Source organism: Sceloporus occidentalis, unplaced genomic scaffold, assembly GCF_023333645.1.
Source record: "Sceloporus occidentalis isolate IW3139 unplaced genomic scaffold, rSceOcc1.0.p SCAF_40, whole genome shotgun sequence".
Classification (NCBI taxonomy): domain Eukaryota; kingdom Metazoa; phylum Chordata; class Lepidosauria; order Squamata; family Phrynosomatidae; genus Sceloporus; species Sceloporus occidentalis.
The window spans coordinates 8,783,627-8,805,273 of NW_028317020.1; the positions used below are offsets into that span (position 1 = coordinate 8,783,627).

The 21,647-nt window shown below is 37.6% G+C and overlaps 1 protein-coding gene across 1 annotated transcript; it reads right to left on the reverse strand.

Moving 5' to 3' along the window:
• Positions 1-5,003: 5,003 nt before the first annotated feature.
• On the reverse strand, positions 5,004-18,629 carry LOC149290358 (guanine nucleotide-binding protein subunit beta-like protein 1). The gene is made up of 7 exons (XM_089489664.1): positions 18,609-18,629; positions 17,780-17,901; positions 17,181-17,306; positions 14,613-14,769; positions 11,882-11,980; positions 6,569-6,784; positions 5,004-5,264 (listed from the first exon to the last, which is right to left on the reverse strand). Exons 1-7 carry the CDS (start codon positions 18,627-18,629, stop codon positions 5,004-5,006), a joined length of 1,002 nt encoding a protein of 333 aa, XP_089345790.1.
• Positions 18,630-21,647: the final 3,018 nt, after the last annotated feature.

The following is a 21,647-nucleotide window of genomic DNA, read 5'->3' on the forward strand; positions in this document are numbered from 1 at the left end:
TTTGTTTCATTTCAACAAAACATAAAATACATCTTTACTTCAATTCCCTTTCCTGTAAGCTAGGGAAAGATACTTCAAAACAGATGCACTCTGGAGATAATGCAGGCGGAATTCAATGTCTCTATTTAGTGTGATGCCAAGTCTGCATGCCATCAAAACCAACAGGAAAAAAATGATCATCTGGGAATAGACAAGGGACAATAGCCATTTTTCTGAAAGTAAACCAGGTGTGGCTAGGGTTAGACAACCAAAGAATACAAACGACAATTTTGTATGGCTAAATACAAATGTTTACGACGCACCTCTGTATCTATAAGCAGGTCTCTGGTGGAGTGAGAAAAACATTTTTCATACTCCCAAGTGAGAGATTTACTGTTAATGTCCTTTTTTTAGTAATATATTCTATTGTCCCTTTTCTTTCTATGGGAAGCATTTGCCATTGTTTTGCAAAATACCAGAATCTATTTAATAAATGGCTGCCACGTACCCTAAGTAGGTATCTATTTCCTGGTACAAATCAGCAGCTTAAATTTGACAAATTCTATAAAAGTCAAGTTGAACGTTACAGCCAAGTTCAGCTTTAAAACTGCATTTATTTACTTGGCTTTCATGAGACCCTTCGTTTTCTAGCGCTCCTCCAATATATGCAAGTTTAGAAGAGGCAGTCTCTGTTTTTCCCCACGATGACCCTGTTTTTCTAGAGCTCAGAATGTTTGGTGATTATGGGTGTTCTATAACCCTAGAAATAATAGAAATAATTTATACATAACATCTTTGTGAATCCTTGCATCTTGCCATTGAACCACAACCTCCAAAACTGAAGTGTCTTTCCTGATTTTAGGTGTTGGGAGTTATGTGCTAGTTTTGCCATACGCATTGTTATTTATAACGGCTTTTGTGGGTAGTTTTCTTCCAGATGCTTTTTAATTCACAGCATTAGTATGTTTTGTTTAGTTACACGCTTTACATATTTTAGTAGATAATAAACATGCAAAAATATATTCATTTTTGTGTATTTTGTCGGTTTTGGTTTGGGACATGTTTGATCATCCAAATAGGAAGTTATTTTACATAACCAGGCATCTGAGAAGCTGTTGCTTCTTCTGGATTGTTGAGAGTTGACTTTTGTGTATGACTTTACTTCAATGTAAGTCTCTGTTTCCGTCTGAAAAATGTTTTGGATAGCATGCACAAAGTTAACGGAGTTGAATACTAAGCTGATCTAATTCAATGCTGTTCTAGGCCAAATGAAACCACAAGCAAGATCATTGGCACCTATTACAGTTTTAGATAGGATAGTGATTTTACACACTTATTACGTTTACACAATTTCATTTAAAGACATCAGGAGAGGAAAGCTGGGCACTGATATTTAAGCCCCAGAATAATTGTATCCTATTAAAGTGGCCCAAGGGCTGCCACCATTTTAGATCTCTCTCTCTGTTCACTGGCCCCTGATTCAGGCTCCTCACGGGCCCTGGTATAATTATTGTGGGAATAGAGTTTTACAGTCATGTCCGCTAATCCCTAAAGTAAGACAGATATGTGGCCATATCCCTACAAAGTCCAGAAAAAGTGAAGGCTTATAAGGAAATTGGTAAATTTTCTACCAGTAACCCCCACGCAGTGGAAATGATGGTGTTCAAAAGATGAATTCAACAGAATCCCAAATAAAAACACATCCAGCAAGACTATTTAATTAAATAGTGATAACATTTATAAACAGAGCAAGGCCAGCCAAAATGTTTTGGAAGCAAATTTACTCCCCTTCGCAGTAGCTCAGCAATCTTGCAGTTCACAGAGACATGTTGATGTTGCCATCTGGTCTGGGAACTGCATGCCGTTTGATTGGCAGTTTGCCCAAAGAACTGGGGTTTTACACGCAAATTAAAGTTTCACTCATGGATTCCAAGGCCCTATATTACCTCTTTATTGGTCTTGGAAAGAATACTGTCTCAAATATGTAGCCTGTAAGGAAAAAAGGATATCATATGTTGAAGGTACACAAGAACAGGAGGATCTGACCTCATCGAATGTTTAAATGTTGACTTACACTACACATGCAGATGTTGGACAAAAACTTTGATCCTGAAAGCTCCTTATCATTCTCTTTAAGGGAGCTGAATTGAAACAAAGTCATATTTCTCTGCATTTAAATGATTTATGACTCCTTTTATCAAAGCCAAATTATGCATCAAGTATTTTTTTGTTCAAGGATACCATATGCAAAGTCCTGGAAATGTTCAGAGGAGACCACCATGAGAAGACAGTAGGTTGATTTTAGTAATGTATTGATGAAATGAGATCTGTCTTGTCCATAAACCCAGAGGAGATGCATCCTATCGCCGAGCAGATCATCTCTCAGTCATGCTTATAAATACCTTAATCGAAAATGTGATGGGTCATATTTTATTGCTTCATGTGGACCAAAAGTAAAAGTCCTTTATCGAGATTATTATTATAATTATTATGCTACCAAGAGTAATAATAAAGTCTAAAAAATATAATCATAGTATAATATGTTTGAACTGAAAATCAGACAAAAGAAAAATGGTGGTGCGCTAAGCTAGCCCCAGGCTCAAATAACACAAATGTGTAAAATGAGGCCTACCAAACAGGTGTAAGCATGCTGCAAATACAGTGTATACAAAAACCAAAAACTGTCTGCATTTCTCACCCTAATAAAGTTGGCAACAAATATATAAACATAATATAAATGAGAGGTTTTGGTTATATGAAGTGGCCAAAGCTTAACCCCTTAAGGACAATGGGTGGTCCCTAAACCCTTTGAAAACAATGCATTTTGAGCCCGTACATGTACGGGCTTTGTCATTAAGGGGATAATGAAGCTCACCCGCCACGTCATGCTTGCACATATGTGAGGTTGTTGGCTCCTCATCAGTCTGGTCGCAGCTTGCTGTCCAGGGGTAAAACTAAAGCATTTTTGTCTCTTGAGTTTTAACCTTTTTTCACACAATGGGACCTTTACTTTTTGTCTTCAAATGCACATACATGAATTTTCAGTGATATCACACAATCTGCTAACAAAGCTCCCTCTAAGGTAAGCAGTTCAGCATGAAGTTAGACTCTTTGGTTACAGTTGCGGCATATAATTGTAACCCCTTAAGTACCAGGCCGTTTCTTTTTTGGTACCCTTCTGGGCCGAGGCTCTTGTTTAGTGCGAACGGGGCAGGGTGATATACCTTTTAAATGTTGTGTTAGGGTAATGGGATGTGTTTTTTTTTTATTATTATTTTTTGGTATTTTTTTTTAAATCCCACTGTTATCAGTGCAGTATGGTTAGAGGTCCTCTTAGGGAGCTCTTGAACATCTTATTAATGCCAGTAATGACATAATAAACTCACTGTATTTTAAATATATATATTTATTGTATTATTTTAGTGATTTCTCTTTATCGTTAAGAAAAAAAAAATCACTAACACTTTTTTTTTTTGATTCGTATTTCAGCATGTGAGAAGAGAAACATGGGTGCATGAACCACATGTTTGAGATCTCCTTAGAGTGGTTGGATGAAATTAAGGTCAGGAGACTGTGATGGGACTGCAGAACCTTCACCTTTTTCTGCTGTAACCACTGGAGGGTCAACTTGTACTTGGGGTCATTATTGCGCTGGAAAGTCCAAGGGCATCCCATGTGCTGCTTTCGTGTGGAAGAATGCAAATTGTCTGCCAGTATTTTCTGACAACATGCTACATTCATCTTGCCATCAATTTTCACAAGATTACCTGTGCCTTTATCCCCCCAAAATGCTCAGTGAGATGGTATTCTTTTTGCCATAGGCCTTGTTGATCCCTCTCCAAACATAGCGCTTATGGTTGTGAACATGAAGTGTGCCAGAAGCTGTGAGGTGTGTCAAGGTGTTGTCGGGCATATGATAACTGGGCTTTTTTGTGGCACTGGTGCAGTAAAGGCTTCATTCTGGCAACTCAACCATGCAGCTCATTTTTGTTCAAGTATCTTCATATTCTGCTCTTTGACACAACCAAATGGTCTTTTTCCAGAGCAGCCTGTATTTCTCCTAAGGTTATCTGTGGGTTTTTCTTTGTATCCCAAACAATTCTTCTGGCAGTTGTAGCCGAAATCTTTCTTGGTTTACTACACCGTAGCTGAAGGAACAGTACTGACTGCCATTTTTTAAGGCTTTGGATCTTTTTATATCCTTTTCCATCTTTATAATGTTCCATTATCTTGTTACCCAGGTCTTTTGACAGTTCTGCTCCCCATGGCTCAGTATCTAACCTGCTCAGTGCATCCACATGAGAGCTAACAAACTCATTGACTATTTATACACAGACACTAATTGCAATTAAGAAAGCCACAGGTGTGGGAAATTAACCCTTAATTGCCATTTTAACCTGTGTGTGTCATTTGTGTGTCTGTAACCAAGGCCAAACATTCAAGGGTATTTAACCTCTTGATCAGGGCCATTTGGGTGATATCTGTTATCATTATGATTTAAAAAGGAGCCAAACAACTATGTGATAATACACTGCTTCATATGATCACTAGCCTTAAATAAAATACAGTTTGTTGCATGATCAGTCATATTTTCAAAATCAATGCCAACATTTCACAATTTCTGCTATGGTATGCAAACGTTTGAGAAGATGAAGAAGATGGACATAAAATATCCTAGATTGAAGATGGACATTACTTCGATTTTTATCTCAATGTTAGCCTATACCTCATTGTTGAGTAGGGAGTTCTATGCACCACTAAAACAATAGTTATTACACAACTATAACACGGTGCTAAACTGAAGCCAGAGTCTCAGGCTGGCTGTTTTTATAGGGAAAAATGTCTCTTGTCTAGTTTTGAAAAAAAGAGCATTCGTAAAATAACACATTTACTAAGAGGTATCTGCTTAACATGCTGGATAATGCAGCTCATGTTTTATCTAAGAGGAACATCATACTTAAAATATAGATATTTTTAAAGCGGAAAAAAAATATTTTCAGGGCATTGTCGTTTATGTTTTTTATTTACGGATATATTGACCATAAGCTGATGCGGTGGTCTTTTGAGCCAGCAGCCAACAGTCTGTCTTCGGGCTTAATGTGATCTGAAAAAGTCACACAGTGCACCGTTGCAGTGTGGTAGTGTAACACTGCTAAAGGCTTCATTTTCTTCCATCCAAATATTCGAATACGATGGTCCCAGCCAGCTGTAGCTAAGATCTTCCTGTCCAACCTTAGAACAATATCAGCAATTCCTGGATTGATCATCACTTGTGATTTGTAATCCTAAAAAAAACACAATAATTACACTTAACATCCTGATATACTGAAAGAATACCATAGACACACTGGTTAAGGTGTATTAGGTGTTGCTGATCTATGTTTGATGTTTGTCTCCAAGTTATATACGTAGATGTAGTTGACATTTCCTTTTCATATCAATTTGTTTCCAATGTCAACATATTTTCTTTGGTTCATAACCTTGGCAGGTGTCACCGTTTTCGGATATTAGAATACAAAAACAAAGTCACAATTTATTAAGAAAACCTAGATATATTTGAAATATACCAGTTATTGATTTACAAATTATAAGCTTGCGAGCAGGCCCCCTTTCACTCACGCAATGGTTTGTCTTAGTCTGAACAACCCTTGAATAAAAGTTAATAATATTTTATTGCATTTTTGTTCTGGAAGTCTAGTCCTAAAAGTACCATGCTTGTTATATGAGCAACATGAACCTGCTTAAGAGTTTTTCATTTTAGTCTAATTATTTTGATTAGTTTTCTCACGTGTTATTTGGCACACATTCAGCACTTCAATACAACCCAGCAATGCAGAAAACACATGGTTCCTGACACGTAAAAATAACGCGCCAAAGCGTGGCTTTTCATGTGATGTCATTAGCTCAGGTAGCTGGAATGTAATATTCCCACATCTGGTTTGAGTTATTACTGAGAGAGTGGGAAAGAAAACCTAATGTTGCTCACTACAGCTATCATTTTTTAGAGGGGACATTTATTTATTTTATTAATGCTCCTTGAAGACCATTAATAAAAATACATTGAGATAAGGCTCATGGAAGAGATCAGATTTCACGAGTGCCTTACAACTTTAATCATTTAATCATTATGTTTATGTCTTGGTTTTTTTTTATTGGAGAAAGCCTGTATGGAGGCTTTTCTGTTTTACACCAACAATATTGAAACTTTTAATTAAATAAGCAGTTAAGAACATATAAATAAGATCCAAAAATGTACAGCCTTCTAAATAATGAATAAAAACAAAACCTTATTAAACCATACAAAAGAACTTAATGGATGCTATCTTTTAAGACATCAGTGTGGCAACTTAATATTCTTTTGGGAGTTTCCAGCATCCACAAGCCTTGGCTTCCAAGTGTCAAATTGAGAGTAAAAAGAAACAAGCAGAAAAGCAGTCACGTCAGACTTTTCAAAGGACTCTGCATGGGCCCCAGCCTTGCAAGCTAGCTAGTGATTAATTGGCTAAGGGCTACTAACAAAACCATTTTTTTAAGCCGTGAAACAGCTAGTAAAACGTAGTATGGGTAGATGAGAAAGGATGGTACTCACCTTAAGGTTCTGCTGTTCGTCAAGGCTCCAGACATTTAGTATTTTATCAGAGGATCCGGAAACCCCTCTGCCCTGTTTGCAGTCAAAGTCAAGGCTCATAACAGGCTCCTTATGGCATGTGAGCCTGCTTAACAATTTGTGTTCCATGACATGCCAGAGAGCCACCGAGCCATCTTCATATCCAACAAGAAGAAATGGACTGGACCCTGACTCAGGCTGTAAAAAAACAGAGACACAAAAACATTCACAACAAAGCTATACAAAGTTACAACAAAGCTATACAAAGTTACAACAAAGCTATACAAAGTTACAAAAAAGCTATACAAAGTTGCAACAAAAAAATCTTTGATCCTAAAAATCAAATTTTAGGCGAGTTCAAAAAACAAACTTTTAAATTTAAGTGTTAAACATTGTTGATCGTGCAATGCCTCACATTTATTTAATCTGACAACTGAATGCTTGCTCTCGATCGAAATCAAATGATCATTTCACAGAAGAAATAGTTTAGTTATGAGTAAAGATTTGAACTTGGAACGCAAACTATACGGTACACAACAGAAGTGGTATTTTCTGCAGCTACCAAATGTAAGCACTGAACTTTTTGTAAAGATTGTCTGCTTAAAGAAAAGGGAAAAAAAAGGTTAATATGAAGTCTGGCCGGTACTGTAACCAATCAGAGGGATAATTTGATTAATGATGTCACATGTCAAAGGGCATGACATTCTGACCAGACACCTCATCCATTTTAGCCTCTGAAATAACTCGGAGGAGATGGAACTTCAGTGGATAGTGTGTCACTTTCTAGAGAAAAGGATTCATCATCTTAGCGGAAAGAATTATAGTAACCAGTTCGGCAGGAACTGGTCAAGTCACAATTAAAATCCTGAGGGAAATGTGAAGTTTAAAACCTCAGACTTGGCTGCAGCCCTGTCAAGCAGTATGTACAGTCTACTCATTAATCCTCAGACGCAGTCAGTGAAAACGAAGGTTATTACCTTTCTTCTAACCTGCTAATGCTTTTCACCCTGAAATGCATTGCATTCCAAACCATTCAAACAGTAACAAAAATAAACAGCTCAAAACAGTGACTGAGAAATCATGATGCATTTGTATTTTTTCACACACACACATAACACAGGAGAGAGCGCCCAGACACTGAGATTTTTTCCATCAAAAATGTAGTTAAAGTTTAGGGGAGGACCTGAGCCACAAAGGGCCAGGCTCCCTGCCCAAATGTAGCCCCCTTCTAACACTCTAGCCTTAGAATTTACACTTGGAGAAGATTCCAGCTTGGGTGCACAATTACTTGTTTGGCTATCATACATTCTATGATTATTGTTGTGCTTTTTACTGTGTTCTGCCCGATACCTTATACACCCCATTAAAGCAATGAAATGTTACAGCAGAATATACAGAAACTACAGGAGGTAGAGGGATTCTTATCAGGCTCATTGGCCCCCATAATGCTTCAAAGACTTTGATTAAAGGAACAATCATGTACATTTTTGCCAGTCATTTTAATCCCCTTTAGATTGTAAGCGTGCAAGCAGGGCCCTCTTTGCATAATGTATTGTAAGAAGTGCTGAGTGACTTTTTGACTCTACATAAATAAAAGATAACAATAACTAAAGTCCAGTTTTTCTAAGTGTCTCTATGTGTATCTGCGGAGTGGCTTGGTTTGTTGGTACATTAGTCCGTTTAGCGTGGTAATGCACCATTACGTTGGATGGAAGCTGACAGAGAACAGCCACATATCTTGATGTTAGAAGCAACGGGAGTGCACAAACCTGTAAAGATGGTGCATGAGCAGTACACCCAGCGGTGCTTGAAGCCGGGTAGACTAAATAACCAGCAAACTCCACTCATTTAGCCATTTTTCTCATTGTTAACTAGAAAAACATGATTGTGAATATCCACTGTACATTTTTTTAATTGTATTCACAGGTTATGTTAATTTCTACCCCTCCTTAATGCTACCTCACCTGCTTATACAAAATACCTGGAGGTCATAAAGCTTTCAACAGAACATTTTCAAAACATCATGCACTTTCCTGTTTGTGATTAAAAAGCTGCAATTATTCACAGGTAAATTCCTTATCTAAGCAATTACGTTACTTAATAAATCAGACGCCCGGCATCTAATATCAAGATACATGAACTCCTCCGATCTCACTAGATAAGAAAAAAAAGATTTTTTAGTTTTATATTAAGTTGTGTTCTCACATATAGATATCTCTGTATAGAGCAGAAGGAAACTTATTTCTAACAAGCCATAATCCACAACCCATGCAAGACAGAGCAAAGCTGGACTTGCCTGTAACATAAGGAAGGGCCAAAGGACCAACATGCTTAATGAGCTGGGCTGAGCCAAGCCACGCACCAAAAATACATGTTACATTGCAGTATACTTAAACCTACGAAATGGTGTTTACGGACGGTGAGCAGTAGCCATTAAATATTATACAAAAATATTCTAATTAAACATTGCCAGAAACAGGATACTGAGCACATTGTTTGGAAGGAAGTCTGCAATCTATTCTCTCCTCAGTATCAAAAAAATGACAGAAGCAAACTAGAAACGAAAAATAATCACTGTTACTACAATGAGTTCATACATATCTGACTTTGCATGGGGGTGAAGAATAAGCCACCTTATGTGTTCTTATTCACTGGTTAAGATAGAAACTTTTTCTGCAACGATCATTTTAAAATCCAAGCAGCTGTAGCCACATCAACTCCCTGCAAATATTTAGATTTCATAATAATGGCTTCATGTAGGGCTGCAACTAACGATTATTTTCATAATCGATTAGTTGGCCGATTATTTTTTCGATTAATCGATTAATCGGATAAAAAAATGAATGTAAATTTTTCATTTATTTAAAATAATGTAATAAACAAATTATATTAAATACAAACAGCATAATAAAATGTTTTTGATAAAATGCATTTCTTGCCTTTATTTCGCAACCAGCCCCCCCCCCAATTTATGCACGTTTGAGGCCAGGCTTGCCACGCTGCCTCCCACATATGCCACTCCACGCTGCCCCCCCCCTTATATCACTCCACTCTGCCTCCCGCATATGTCACTCCACACTGCCTCCCGCATATGTCACTCCACTCTGCCGCCCACATATGCCACTCCACGCTGCCTCCCACATATGCCACTCCGCCTCCCAAATATACCACTCCACGCTGCCTCTCACATATGCCACTCCACTCTGCCTCCCACATATGCCACTCCACGCTGCCTCCCACATATGCCACTCCACGCTGCCTCCCACATATGCCACTCTGCCTCCCAAATATACCACTCCACGCTGCCTCTCACATATGCCACTCCACTCTGCCTCCCACATATGCCACTCCACTCTGCCTCCCACATATGCCACTCCACTCTGCCTCCCACATATGCCACTCCACGCTGCCTCCCACATATGCCACTCCACGCTGCCTCCCACATATGCCACTCCACCCCCACATATGCCACTCTGCCTCCCACATATGCCACTCTGCCTCTCACATATGCCACTCCACGCTGCCTCCCACATATGTCACTCCACTCTACCCCCACATATGCCACTGTGCCTGATACGCCTTATACCCCGATACACCACTCCATCCTCCCCAGACATACCACTCCATCCTCCCCAGACATGCCACACTGCCCTCCCCACATATGCCACTCCACTCTACCCCCAGATAAGCCACTGTGGCCCCAGATCTGCCTTATACACCCTGATACACCACTCTGTCCTCCCCAGACATGCCACACTGCCCTCCCCACATATGCCTTATGTACCCTATATGCCTTATACCCCCAGATATGTCACTCCGTCCTCCCCAGATATGCCTTATACCCCCAGATATCTCATAGTCCCCTCATAGAGTCACAGACCATACTTTTATAAATAAGTACTGGGTTAATCTTCACTGCCCCCAGGATTTAGATTCTCCTTAGTTTGCCCCCCTTTATCTCTAACTGCACCTTAAGTTAACTTTAATAAATTAGTAAAATTAACCCTCAGTCCTCATCATTAAATTAACCCTAAACACCCCATTAACCATAACTGCCCCTAAATTAACCCTAAAGACCCCATCAACCACAGCATCCCCTAAATTAACCCTAAAGACCCCATGAACCACAACAGCCCCTAAATTAACCCTAAACATACCATTAACCAAAACTGCCTCAAATTAACCCCAAACACCCTATTTACCACAGCTGCTCCTAAATTAACCCTAAACACACCATTAACCATAGGTGCCCCTAAATTAACCCTAAACACCCTATTAACCATAGCTGTCCCTAAATTAACCCTAAACACACCATTAACCATAACTGCCCCTAAATTAACTCCCACCTCCCCTAACTTTCAGCAGCCCAAATATTAATTTTATACTTAGTTAGATGAGTGTCACAGCCATGTGGTTCTGGCCTTCTGGGAGAAGGGGCGGGGCCAGTTGTCACAGTGATTACAGGGAGGGACTGTAAGTAGGAGCTGCTGCTGTGAGTCAGACTAAACGGATTATATAATGAGGGGTATTTTTCAGAGTGTTTGCTCTGAAAAAACCCTCATATAATAATGTATAAAAATCGATTCAACTAATCGATAATGAAATTCGTTGGCAACGATTTTCATTATCGATTATTATCGATTTTATCGATTAGTTGTTGCAGTCCTAGCTTCATGTCTTTAAAGAGGTCATATGGAGCCTACTGACTTACATTTTTGGAGTATCCATTGTTATGTCTCCATGCTCATTTTTAACCAACCACCCCAGTTTTTTACTGTTGTTCATGTGCCCAGTATCCTACATATCTCTGCTTTAACTTACTAACAACCCCTTTGATTTTAGGGCAGATCACCCCGGAACCCTATTAAACCTTTGGCGAACCTACCAGAGAAATTAGGGTTGTGTCTGGAAACCCCCCACCTGGTTGAACACACCTGAACTAAAAACCTAGGGAATGGGGAGGAGGTAAAAATGAGATAAAGCCTATTTTTCCACTGTATACAACTCAAAGATGAGTACCTATTTTCCCAACCTATTCTTAAACTATCATGTATTTGTGTTGCTTCTTCAGCATGCGTAATAATATCTGTATTTAGCATTATTTCCAACATACAGATGTTTTTGTGCAATGACGCCGGTGTTGAAATGCTCCCACAAAGGCTTATTGCAGCTGTACGATGACTTTGCTAAGGTTTATGTAAGTCCCATGCAGACAAGAGAACCTCATCATTCAAGAGCAATATTTAGCAATGTCTAGTGCTGTCACAATAAAGACTAGAAGGTTGCATTGTTTACCTGCCATAATTTCATGCACATAGCCATGCCCCATCTGTTATCTCCTTTAGGGTTCATTGAACAGACAATCTTCTTAGATAGCAGATCCAAAACTTGAACCTGTAAAGAGGAAGCAAGGTCACTGGTTATGCTTCAATAAAAAGCTGGGAAATCTTAATTTGTACCCTGAGAACAAAAAGAATACTGAAACATTAGACAATACAATATACTGTAAATATGTATGGCTTCTTATATTATCTTAAAAAGTACTGTTTATTCCTATAGAAGAAATAAGACTGGTGCATGATAACTCCCACGTCCCTATGCCCCACGTCTGGATCAACACAGTAGGGACACAATATGTATATAGGTTGAACTTGATGGACTTTGGTCTTTTTTCAACCTTATGAACTATGTTACTATGCAAAGAAAGTAACAAATACATTATACACAATTTTAAAGCTGTGATTATTGGCAGAGTCATACGATATCGAAAAACCAGGATATTTTTAGAGATAGGCTGCCAATGTTGTAGCTGACTTTCCCCGCAGCTCAGCGACGGATACTTTGGTGAACGTCAGCATCCACTGCTTCTTATAGGATATCGGTAAGCAAACAAAAGATGTTTGAGCAGTTGTGAGAGACAAGTGAGGGATTCCGACAAACATGAATATTCTATATCTGCTGAGTACATCAACCTAAACGTTTGCCAAAACACAGTTTACCTTTAAGTAATAGTAAACAGCATATTTTGACAATTTCTGAGACCGATGCACAAGATATTTTTTATATTTTACACATAATCCTACATACAATCCATATAATCACATACAACCTTGTAAAACAGTATATATTACCAAAATAGGACCCTGTGAACGGTAACTCTGCCCTAACATACTGACAACCACGTAATCTGTTCTGCTACATACAATTATCTAATTTACCATTATAACATTTTTTATTTTTTTTAAACTCTTAACAAAGAAAACAGTGATATTTCAGTTCACTCAGTGCTGTATGAAGAGTAACAGTATACGGCAGTGGTTAATAACTCCAGTCCTTGGGGCTGCAAAAGGCCAGGGACTCTTTGTATCCCTGTCGGAAAACACTAAAGGGAATCTTCACTTGTGTGTGTTTGGGGGAGCCATTTACGCTACAGAGCTGCAGCTCTCCAAATTTCATGCAACCAATGACTGACAAGAAAGCGTTCTCATTGAAATCAATGGAATCACTTTCTGCAGATGCAATTTAGTACAATAGCTGGCCCCCTTCACGAGCGCGGTAATGAACACATGGTAGTTATGTCACACGCAGCATGTCTTATTTTTATTATTTATTGTTTCATAGAGTGCCGTCATATTCCGCAGCGCTGTACAAAGGGTAGACAGGACTTAACATTTAGTATATGACATAACAAGATGACATACAGAAACAACGGGTGAGGATGACTGCTCAAATGAGCTTACAATCTAGAGATGAAATGATCAGAAAGAGATGAAACAAGCAAAATTCACAGAAAAAAAGCAGGTTTGAGTTCTGAAATAAGGAACCTTTACTCTACTTCAAATAAACAATATTCAAATATTTATTACAAAAATACGACCTCTCTTTAAAGAAAAAAACAGAAGCCCAAGTATTGTATCTTAACATTAATAATTTCATATTTTAACATTTAGGTTAGCGAACCTTAAACAAAGGAAACTGAAAAAAAGATTTCTAGTTTGCCAGAGGCTACCACTGTACCTGGGTGGCGATACGAGGCTAAAACCAGGCACACACCCTTTTCAAATGAATGTAATTTTTATTTTAAATAGAATTGGCCACATAATAAGAGAACGGTGTGTAACTCGTAAAAGCAGCCACAAACAAATAAATGCCTGCCCATATCACGTAACTTGGGATAAGGCTCCTAGCAGATAAAATTAATCATGTACTGGGCGACAGCCAAGCATAAAGATTTCCTGAGACCCAAGGCGTATCTTGGAATTAGGAAGTGTTAAATGAGGATTTGTGATGGCAGAGGTGGTACCAGATGGCAATATTTACAGTGTTAGGTTGACAATCCACAGTGTAACACTACACATTACTTTAGATAAATTCTGAATTCCTTATTGTGATCTCAAAAATTCTAAAGTGTGCCCGGTGCAGTCTTACATCATATGAGCCGCACGCAGCGGGATATAAAATCAATTGTAACGTCTTCTTTCTATTGAATTGAAAGATATATGTGACGATCACTTCAATAGGAACAAAACTAGGTCACAGCCTTTGGTTCTTCCCGGATACTACCGCATAAAAAACTTGGAGCCATGCATGCAATTTGCAGTGCTATTAAACCCATCATTAGTGCTGACATTAATTGACATTTTAATTCATCTTTACAGGGTAAGCAGTTGGGTGTAGACAGCTATTTAGTTCTTGATGTGGGCAGGCTTGAAATTTTGTCTCTCACACTGTTTTCTGTTCAAGAAAAAACATTGGTTCATTATTTTTGGAGTGTTCTAGACTTTGGGGAGCCTGTGCCTACATTTATGTACTGTCACGGCAGCATTACATATCGGACCCTGCCAAATCATTAACTTATAAATTACAGGTATAAATAATTATTTTAAGCAATTAAATTACTTTAAGAGGTTATAACCAAAAAATGCATGCTAACCCATTTTAAGTATTTATGGCCTTGGAACCTTCAGAAAGGTAGAATATTGAAATTACAATTTTATTTTATTTTTTCAATAAGGGCATTTCCTACCTCAGAGTTCTCTCTCCCTGGCATAGCCAAAAGAACGGGTTCAGTTTTTACTAAGGAACATTTGCAGAATCCGACACTCTCCAAAGGTAAAGAGTCAATCACTTCATTCCTCCCTTCAGCTAAGTTCCATGTGCAAATCTGTAGATCTCTGCCTTGACTAAAAAAAGAGAAGGAGCCGTTTAATTATTATTATTTATTATTAAATATAGTACAGAGCTCTACAATGGGTAGACAGGATACAACAAGTAGTGTATTTGACTTATAGAAACAAGAGTTAAGGAGGGCCCGGCTCAAACGATCTTACAGCCTAATGTTTATTACAAAGCCAATTTTAAATCAATTGAATCAAAGGGATTAAATAGGAAGATGCATAGCAGGGAAAAGGGGAAAAAAAAACCTGCATAATTTCGACAACCTTGTTGGTAGAAAAAGATACTTTATTTCTACTTTCTGAATTGCTTCATGTGATAACATGATAACAGCTTCACAAATACTGACCAACATTGAACATTTGGCAGGAATCAGACTTATTTTTTCATCAAACATATTACATGTATGTATGTATATATATATATATATATATATATATATATATACACACACACACACACACATACATATACATACATACATATATCCATAGTAATGTTTTTCCTCGTGATGTTAGCTTTATTTCACTTTTATTGAGGGCTTTTAAACATATAAATAACTTCTTTTAGGGATTGAAAACATTAACATCCAGCCACTAGTGATTAATTTATTAAAGTCATTGCTTTCCAAATTCCTGGATAGCATGTTACCAGTGGATTTCACCCCTGAATTAATGCGCTTGAAAGAAATCTTGTTGTACATATGCAGTAATTGCTCTTGCCCTACGGACCATTTAACTAACACGGTATTATAACTGTGGTATAATCTTGGTTGAAAGACAAATTAGAATCTTCGCCTATCCTGTTGCCACTTGGCATTGGGATTCCAAACCTTTTGCACAGATTAGTGCTACCACATTAATGCTTTTCCGTTTAACATCCACACATCATGCAATCAATATAAACCAATAAAAGCAATAAAACTTTCAAGTTAATGTTCTGAACAGAACATAATGTTCACAAGATTGCCAAAGAAAAGTAATAAATTGCTACTTATTGTCAGGGTAAAATTACAGGCAACTGCAAGTACATATCCAGCCCATGTTTTTCATTAAACAGATTTAATGATTCCATGAAAGATTGGATGCACTGTTAATGCAATTCTGCCCTGCAGTTATCATCTGGTACATGGAGCCATGAAATTGCTTCAAACAACCTACTAAGAAATAATGGCTATTGCAGTTCCAGAGTTTCACCAACACAATAAAATGCTCCACTAGTTCGACTACCTATAGACAATTTAGGGATTCACTCAAACTGAATATTAGTACAAAATGTCACTACCTCGAAAGCAAAATGTGGGCTCCTGTAGCTTAAGTACAACATAATAAATGCAGAATAACAAGAAAAGAAGAAACATAATGCAGCAAAGTCTCAAGAAAGGTCATTATGACTTCAGTCTCATAGTGTTGTAATGCTTTTATAGTATTGCTGTTACATATTGCATTTATGTCTATTTAAAGTTTTAGTAGATCTTCAAACAGTAGAAAACTCCATGGGGAATGTTGTACTGCGGTTGAAGCTAAAGTAGAGTGTTGCACAGCCTGAAGGATCAGTAAAGAAGATGGCAAGCAATCATTAGTTAGCTTATTCAGACTGTACTATTCATTCAATCCTTTCAAGTCCCCCTAGGACGTACAGGTATGTCCTTAAAACCTGTGGCAAGAAGCCCATTAGGACATACTGATACGTCCTTAATTTGTACACGGGGGGGGTCAGGCTTATATTGACTTTTCTTCTATTTTAGTAGGATCTTTTTTAATCTACTTTTACTAATAATTATGTTTTATGTATTTCTATGGTTTTAGAAGAAGGCCCCACTTCTCCTGAACAAAATGATGTACACTTTAACATGGATATGGTAAAAATATTATTATTATTATTTTTTTTTTAAATTGGTCCTTAGGTTATAATAATAAAAAAAAAAACAGGACAAGAAGGGGTTATTCTGATGACCGTTAAGCCATGGATACACTCTCCTTTATCCAGTTTACTTCTTCCACTCCTAGATTTAAGTAAAACACATATGGGAATACATATATGCCAGATGAACTGATTTCAATGGGAGGGCTACAGAGCATATCCAGAAAACAAACTTAAGTATGTGTCCTGCTTTCCAGGAAAGAAGGAAAATGATCCAATACCAAAAGAACAAATGCAATTATTTGCATGTAGTAAATATATTGGAATCAAGGCAAATGGACCCTAATATGCATTAAAAAGGACCTTTTTCCCCCAGGGAATGCTTAAATGTCATGTGAAAGCAGGCATTCTAAAATCAAACAAAAAGTTTGCTTTTTTCCATGTGATTAATCCTGAATATACATTGATCATAACATATATAATGATCATTTAATGGCTGTAAAGAATAACCTAAGACAAACATATGACCTTGTGATATTTATTGTGGCAGGATTACCTTAGGAGTGAGTCTTTGTTGTGAAGTGCTTGCACCCAGTAAACAGATTTTCCACCGTGACCATCAAGTACGGATAGCGTTCTGCGAGTAGTGAGATTCCACACATGGACCAGTCCATTAGTCACCCTGCAAATGGCAAGGATTGAATGAGTACCAACTATAACTGTTTCGTCCTATCACACAGAACTGCATGGAACAAATCATGGCAACGGTTAACCGGATAAAATATATATGTTGATTTACCAGTCCTATCAACCAATTTGTTCTTATAGTCATACTACCTACAAAAATATACTTATACATATGGACCGTATTGCCATTTTATTACAATTATAAAATAATAAAGAATAAATAAAACAGACATTTTTCCCACCATAAAAAGACAGTGATTTGGGAAAATATGAATGCTATTGTCCTCCTGCCTTTTAATGGATTTTAGTAGTAGCATCACATCTATCTCTTCAGAATCAACCATTGATGGTGATTTTGAACAAACATTAACAAATTGGGAAGTACATTCTTGCCTACTTCACATTTATATGTCTGTGTAATAACTTTAGAGGTTTCATCTCTGTGGAGGAAACAGTATGGTTACTCACCCAGAAAAAAGAACTGGTGGACAAGGGTCGGGTGCCACACAACTGAAATGCAAGCAATTTACGTCTGAACCTATTCCTCTAAGATCAAATTTTGGAGCTGGCGGTGGGAGAGCCATCATTAGCTAGATCTAAAGAGAAAGCATTTGAAAACATATATTAAAGTGTACGTAGACCATAAGAACTGCATCTTGGATATATGAATTGTTAAGAATGTTGATTTATTTTCAGAACAGATCACAACGTATTTGTTAACCCACAAACAAAAGAAAAAATTGCCAAATCCTGCTAACAGAAGGAGGCTACAAGGAAAGTAATGGTGAGATAGTTTTACGTGTGTGTGTGTGTGTGTGTGTGTGTGTGTGTGTGTGTGTGTGTGTGTGTGTGTGTGTGTGTGTGTGTGTGTGTGTGTGTGTAGGAGGGAATTCTACAAACTAGATGACTAGGAGACACCAACCCCAAACCATCAGACAGTACGAGACATTGCGCAACTGCTCAACAAAATCAGGAGGTATAACTGCAGTAAAAGCACGGTGCGTATTCCCACAGGAGAAACCAGTCAGAAGTCAGTAATTCCAACATTCCCGACGCTGTCATTTCACTTGACATCACATTTAGGAAACAAAAACACTTCTACACTAAATAGTAATAAAACCACACACATTTATACCACTATACTCATGTGATGGCAACATTATTTCATGTAAAATGACAAAACATTTCACACTGATTGTTGGTTTATAATGAAAATATAAATAATATTACAGAAACCAATATATGTATATGTGGCTGCAACAAGTCCTGTTTATAAGAGCTTGCAATCCGTAGCGACTAACAAGAACTGGGTGCTCATTCTCTTCATTCACTGGAGTGAGAAACGACCTCTGACTTCTTTAAGTATGTTTTGTCTGATGACAACCAATAATAAACATACAAGAATGGGGTTTTTACAGGGATACAGGAAAAAAATAGAGAATTATGATATGATTTTGTTTTCCCAGCCTATATTCCAGTATTAGAATACATTAGGGTTGCTATGGGTACCAGCTAAATATCACAACAGTCTCTGGAAATATAACCTCTAAAGTGTCCTTCTTTTGGGAACCCGAAAATGATCACAGTGTTCTACAGCCACAATAAATTACCATGTATATAAAAGTAAAATATCGTTGATACTTTAAACTCTGTAAATAAAATACATTCTTCTTAGAAATGACTGTTGGATAAATAACAATGAGTTGGTCACAAAGTCTTCAGCTATTTAAAACTTTGGGATGTATTTTAAATAATAAAATTAATAATTGTTATTATTAATAATAAATATTATACTTATTAAGAACAATAATGTCAGAAGTCAGTCAATTCAAGCATATAATTAACTAAAGGCAATAATAAATACTTTGGATAAGACGGTGCCCATACCACTTTTACTGTAAGAATTAGCTAAGACTTGTTTTTCTTTCATTTTTTGCAGTCTATATGCTGTGCAAAAAAAAAACTGATCTACAGAAATAAAATGAAAACTAATTGTAATGATTTTTCAAGCGTTTGCCAGAGAACATATGGATCTCATTGCCACTTGCACTGTTTCAGCCAGTAAAACAAATGCAATTAATCACTATGTAAAAGTCATAAATTAACATAAGCATTAATCATTCTAATATGTAAAAGCCATGCATTAACATAAACATTCATCATTCTTATACTCTAAATGTGTCAGAATGCAAGTTTTTTCTTTAAATCAGTATTTTTGTCTGTCATTTGTACCTCTTGGCTACCAGTTAACTGGCTGTTCTTTACACTGCAGAACATTCTGTCTACTGAAAACATCCACGATATAAATATTTCTATAGAAACCATGGGAAAGGTCCATAGCATAGGTTTGCTATTGCGTGTGGCTTAAGAATAGGGGAGCCAAAAGTATTAAAGGGACACTAGCAACAAAATCTGATTCGATTGGCTGTGAGTTTAAAAATATGCATTCGCGTATACAGGCTGATTTCTTTTGGTTTTATCCTTCAAAGTCTCATTTTAAAATCTGTGGTTCCCTGTGCTCAGTGGGAACAGAAGTATTGAATTTGATAGCATTTAAGAACCATTAGGCTACATAGTTACGTAGGCTGAAAAAAGACGTGCGTCCATCAAGCTCAGCCTTTCCCGCATCTGTTAATTGCTGTTGATCCAAAAGAAGGCAAAAAAAAAAACCCCAGTTTGTAGCTCTTTCCAATTTTGCAACAAACTAAAAAAAAATTCCTACTTGACCCCAGAATGGCAGTCAGATCTCTCCTTGGATCACAAAGCTATTTCACTAGGCTCACGTAGTCCACTCAATTTTTTCCTACTTAAAATCCTCAAAGCGTATTTGGAACTTTTATTTTTTGTTAAATATTGCCAAATGAATATCCTATGAACGTTTAAATTCCATCACTTTATTAAACTCTACAACTTCTGCTGGAAGACTGATCCACTTATCTATCGTCTTCTCAATGAAGCAAATGTTCATTACAGATTCTGGCCCTCTTGTTTTATATTAAATTTTGTCGTAACATTTCTACTTTACTAGAATGCACTACCCTTGTGGACTTTATTGATGTATTTAGATGTTCCTGGCCTAGCCCCCTCTCTCCCTACTGATCTCCAAGCTATATATTTTTAAATCATTAGTCTTTATCATGGAAACCATTCATAATTTTAGTATTCCATGATGAACTATCGCTAGAATGTCTATATAGCTGCCAAGATAGGGTTTACGGAAATGGACACAATACTCTAGGTAAGATCTGACCAGAGATATGATAAAATACAAGATAGGGATATGAAGGAGTCTTATGTCATAATTTTCCACATTGACTTGTGCGCTGCCGTAGGTGTGACAGAGGGCTGCACCCCCTGACCACACCGCGGAGCGCTGGGATGTGAGGCAGCACCTTTTCATACAGTGAATCTTGCATGAATGGGCTGGTTTTAGGGATTTTTTGCCATCAAATACTGAACTGCAGCATATTTGTGATACAGCGGAACCCAGGAGCCAACCACATATCACATATTTGGTGACATTTGAAGCCCCCCTATTTTTTATTTTTAAGCCGCCATGGGGTTGCAGGACAGCTGTTGAGTTGGTCAGTGGCCACTATCTTCACCTGCAGGGGAAGTCTAGCATGTTTAACAAGCGTCAAAAGAGCAGGTTCCCCCGGACAATAAAAATACTTTTAATTGGTCAGAAAATGTTTGGCGGCTACTCTATGAAAGTGGGGAAAAAAACTATTGCTGCCTTTAGTCGGGGGGGGGGGGGGCAGTCCATAAAGCAAACGGCCACTAACAAAATATAGGTTTCAGCATGCTGCCAGCTGATCTATAATGAGATGAATAGGCCAGCATGCTTTAAAAAAAAGTCTGATCACACCAACATGCTGGGATCAGTCCATGTGACCCCACAAACAACATTCAAAGATAAACATTCATAAAGTTATATGAATATTGTTTCTCATTTTAAAAAAATGAGATGATGAGACTTAATGGACATTTCCTATGACCCTCAATCAGAATGATCAGGGTAATGAAAGCTGCATGCTCTAAAAGGCATTTGAGCCAAGGGAGTAAAAAGAATGCCACCCTTGTGGGAACACACGCGTTCTACCTATATTTTAATCATGGATGTTTGGACGTCCATAGCTTTGTACACACATGCGTGTCAGGCTCCTGTTTGTCTTTCCACAACATACTTTGCAACGAGCATGTGTGTATTCATTTACTTGCTAACTAAATCATTCACCAGGAAACACCAATTAAACACTGACCTCCTTATGTACACACACGAGGCACAATATGAAAAAAGAACAGTTTATTAAATAAAAACGTATCCTTTTGTACA

What these genes read in the sequence shown, in the direction of transcription:
- LOC149290358 (XM_089489664.1), bottom strand. Translation starts at nt 18,629, where the DNA reads ATGAGCACCCAGTTCTTGTTA. An exon ending in CAGGGAGAGAGAACTCTGAG is followed by an intron (nt 11,981 to 14,612) that starts GTAGGAAATGCC and finishes TCCTCTTTACAG; the next exon opens with GTTCAAGTTTTGGATCTGCT. An exon ending in TGTGCATGAAATTATGGCAG is followed by an intron (nt 6,785 to 11,881) that starts GTAAACAATGCA and finishes GTTTTTTTACAG; the next exon opens with CCTGAGTCAGGGTCCAGTCC.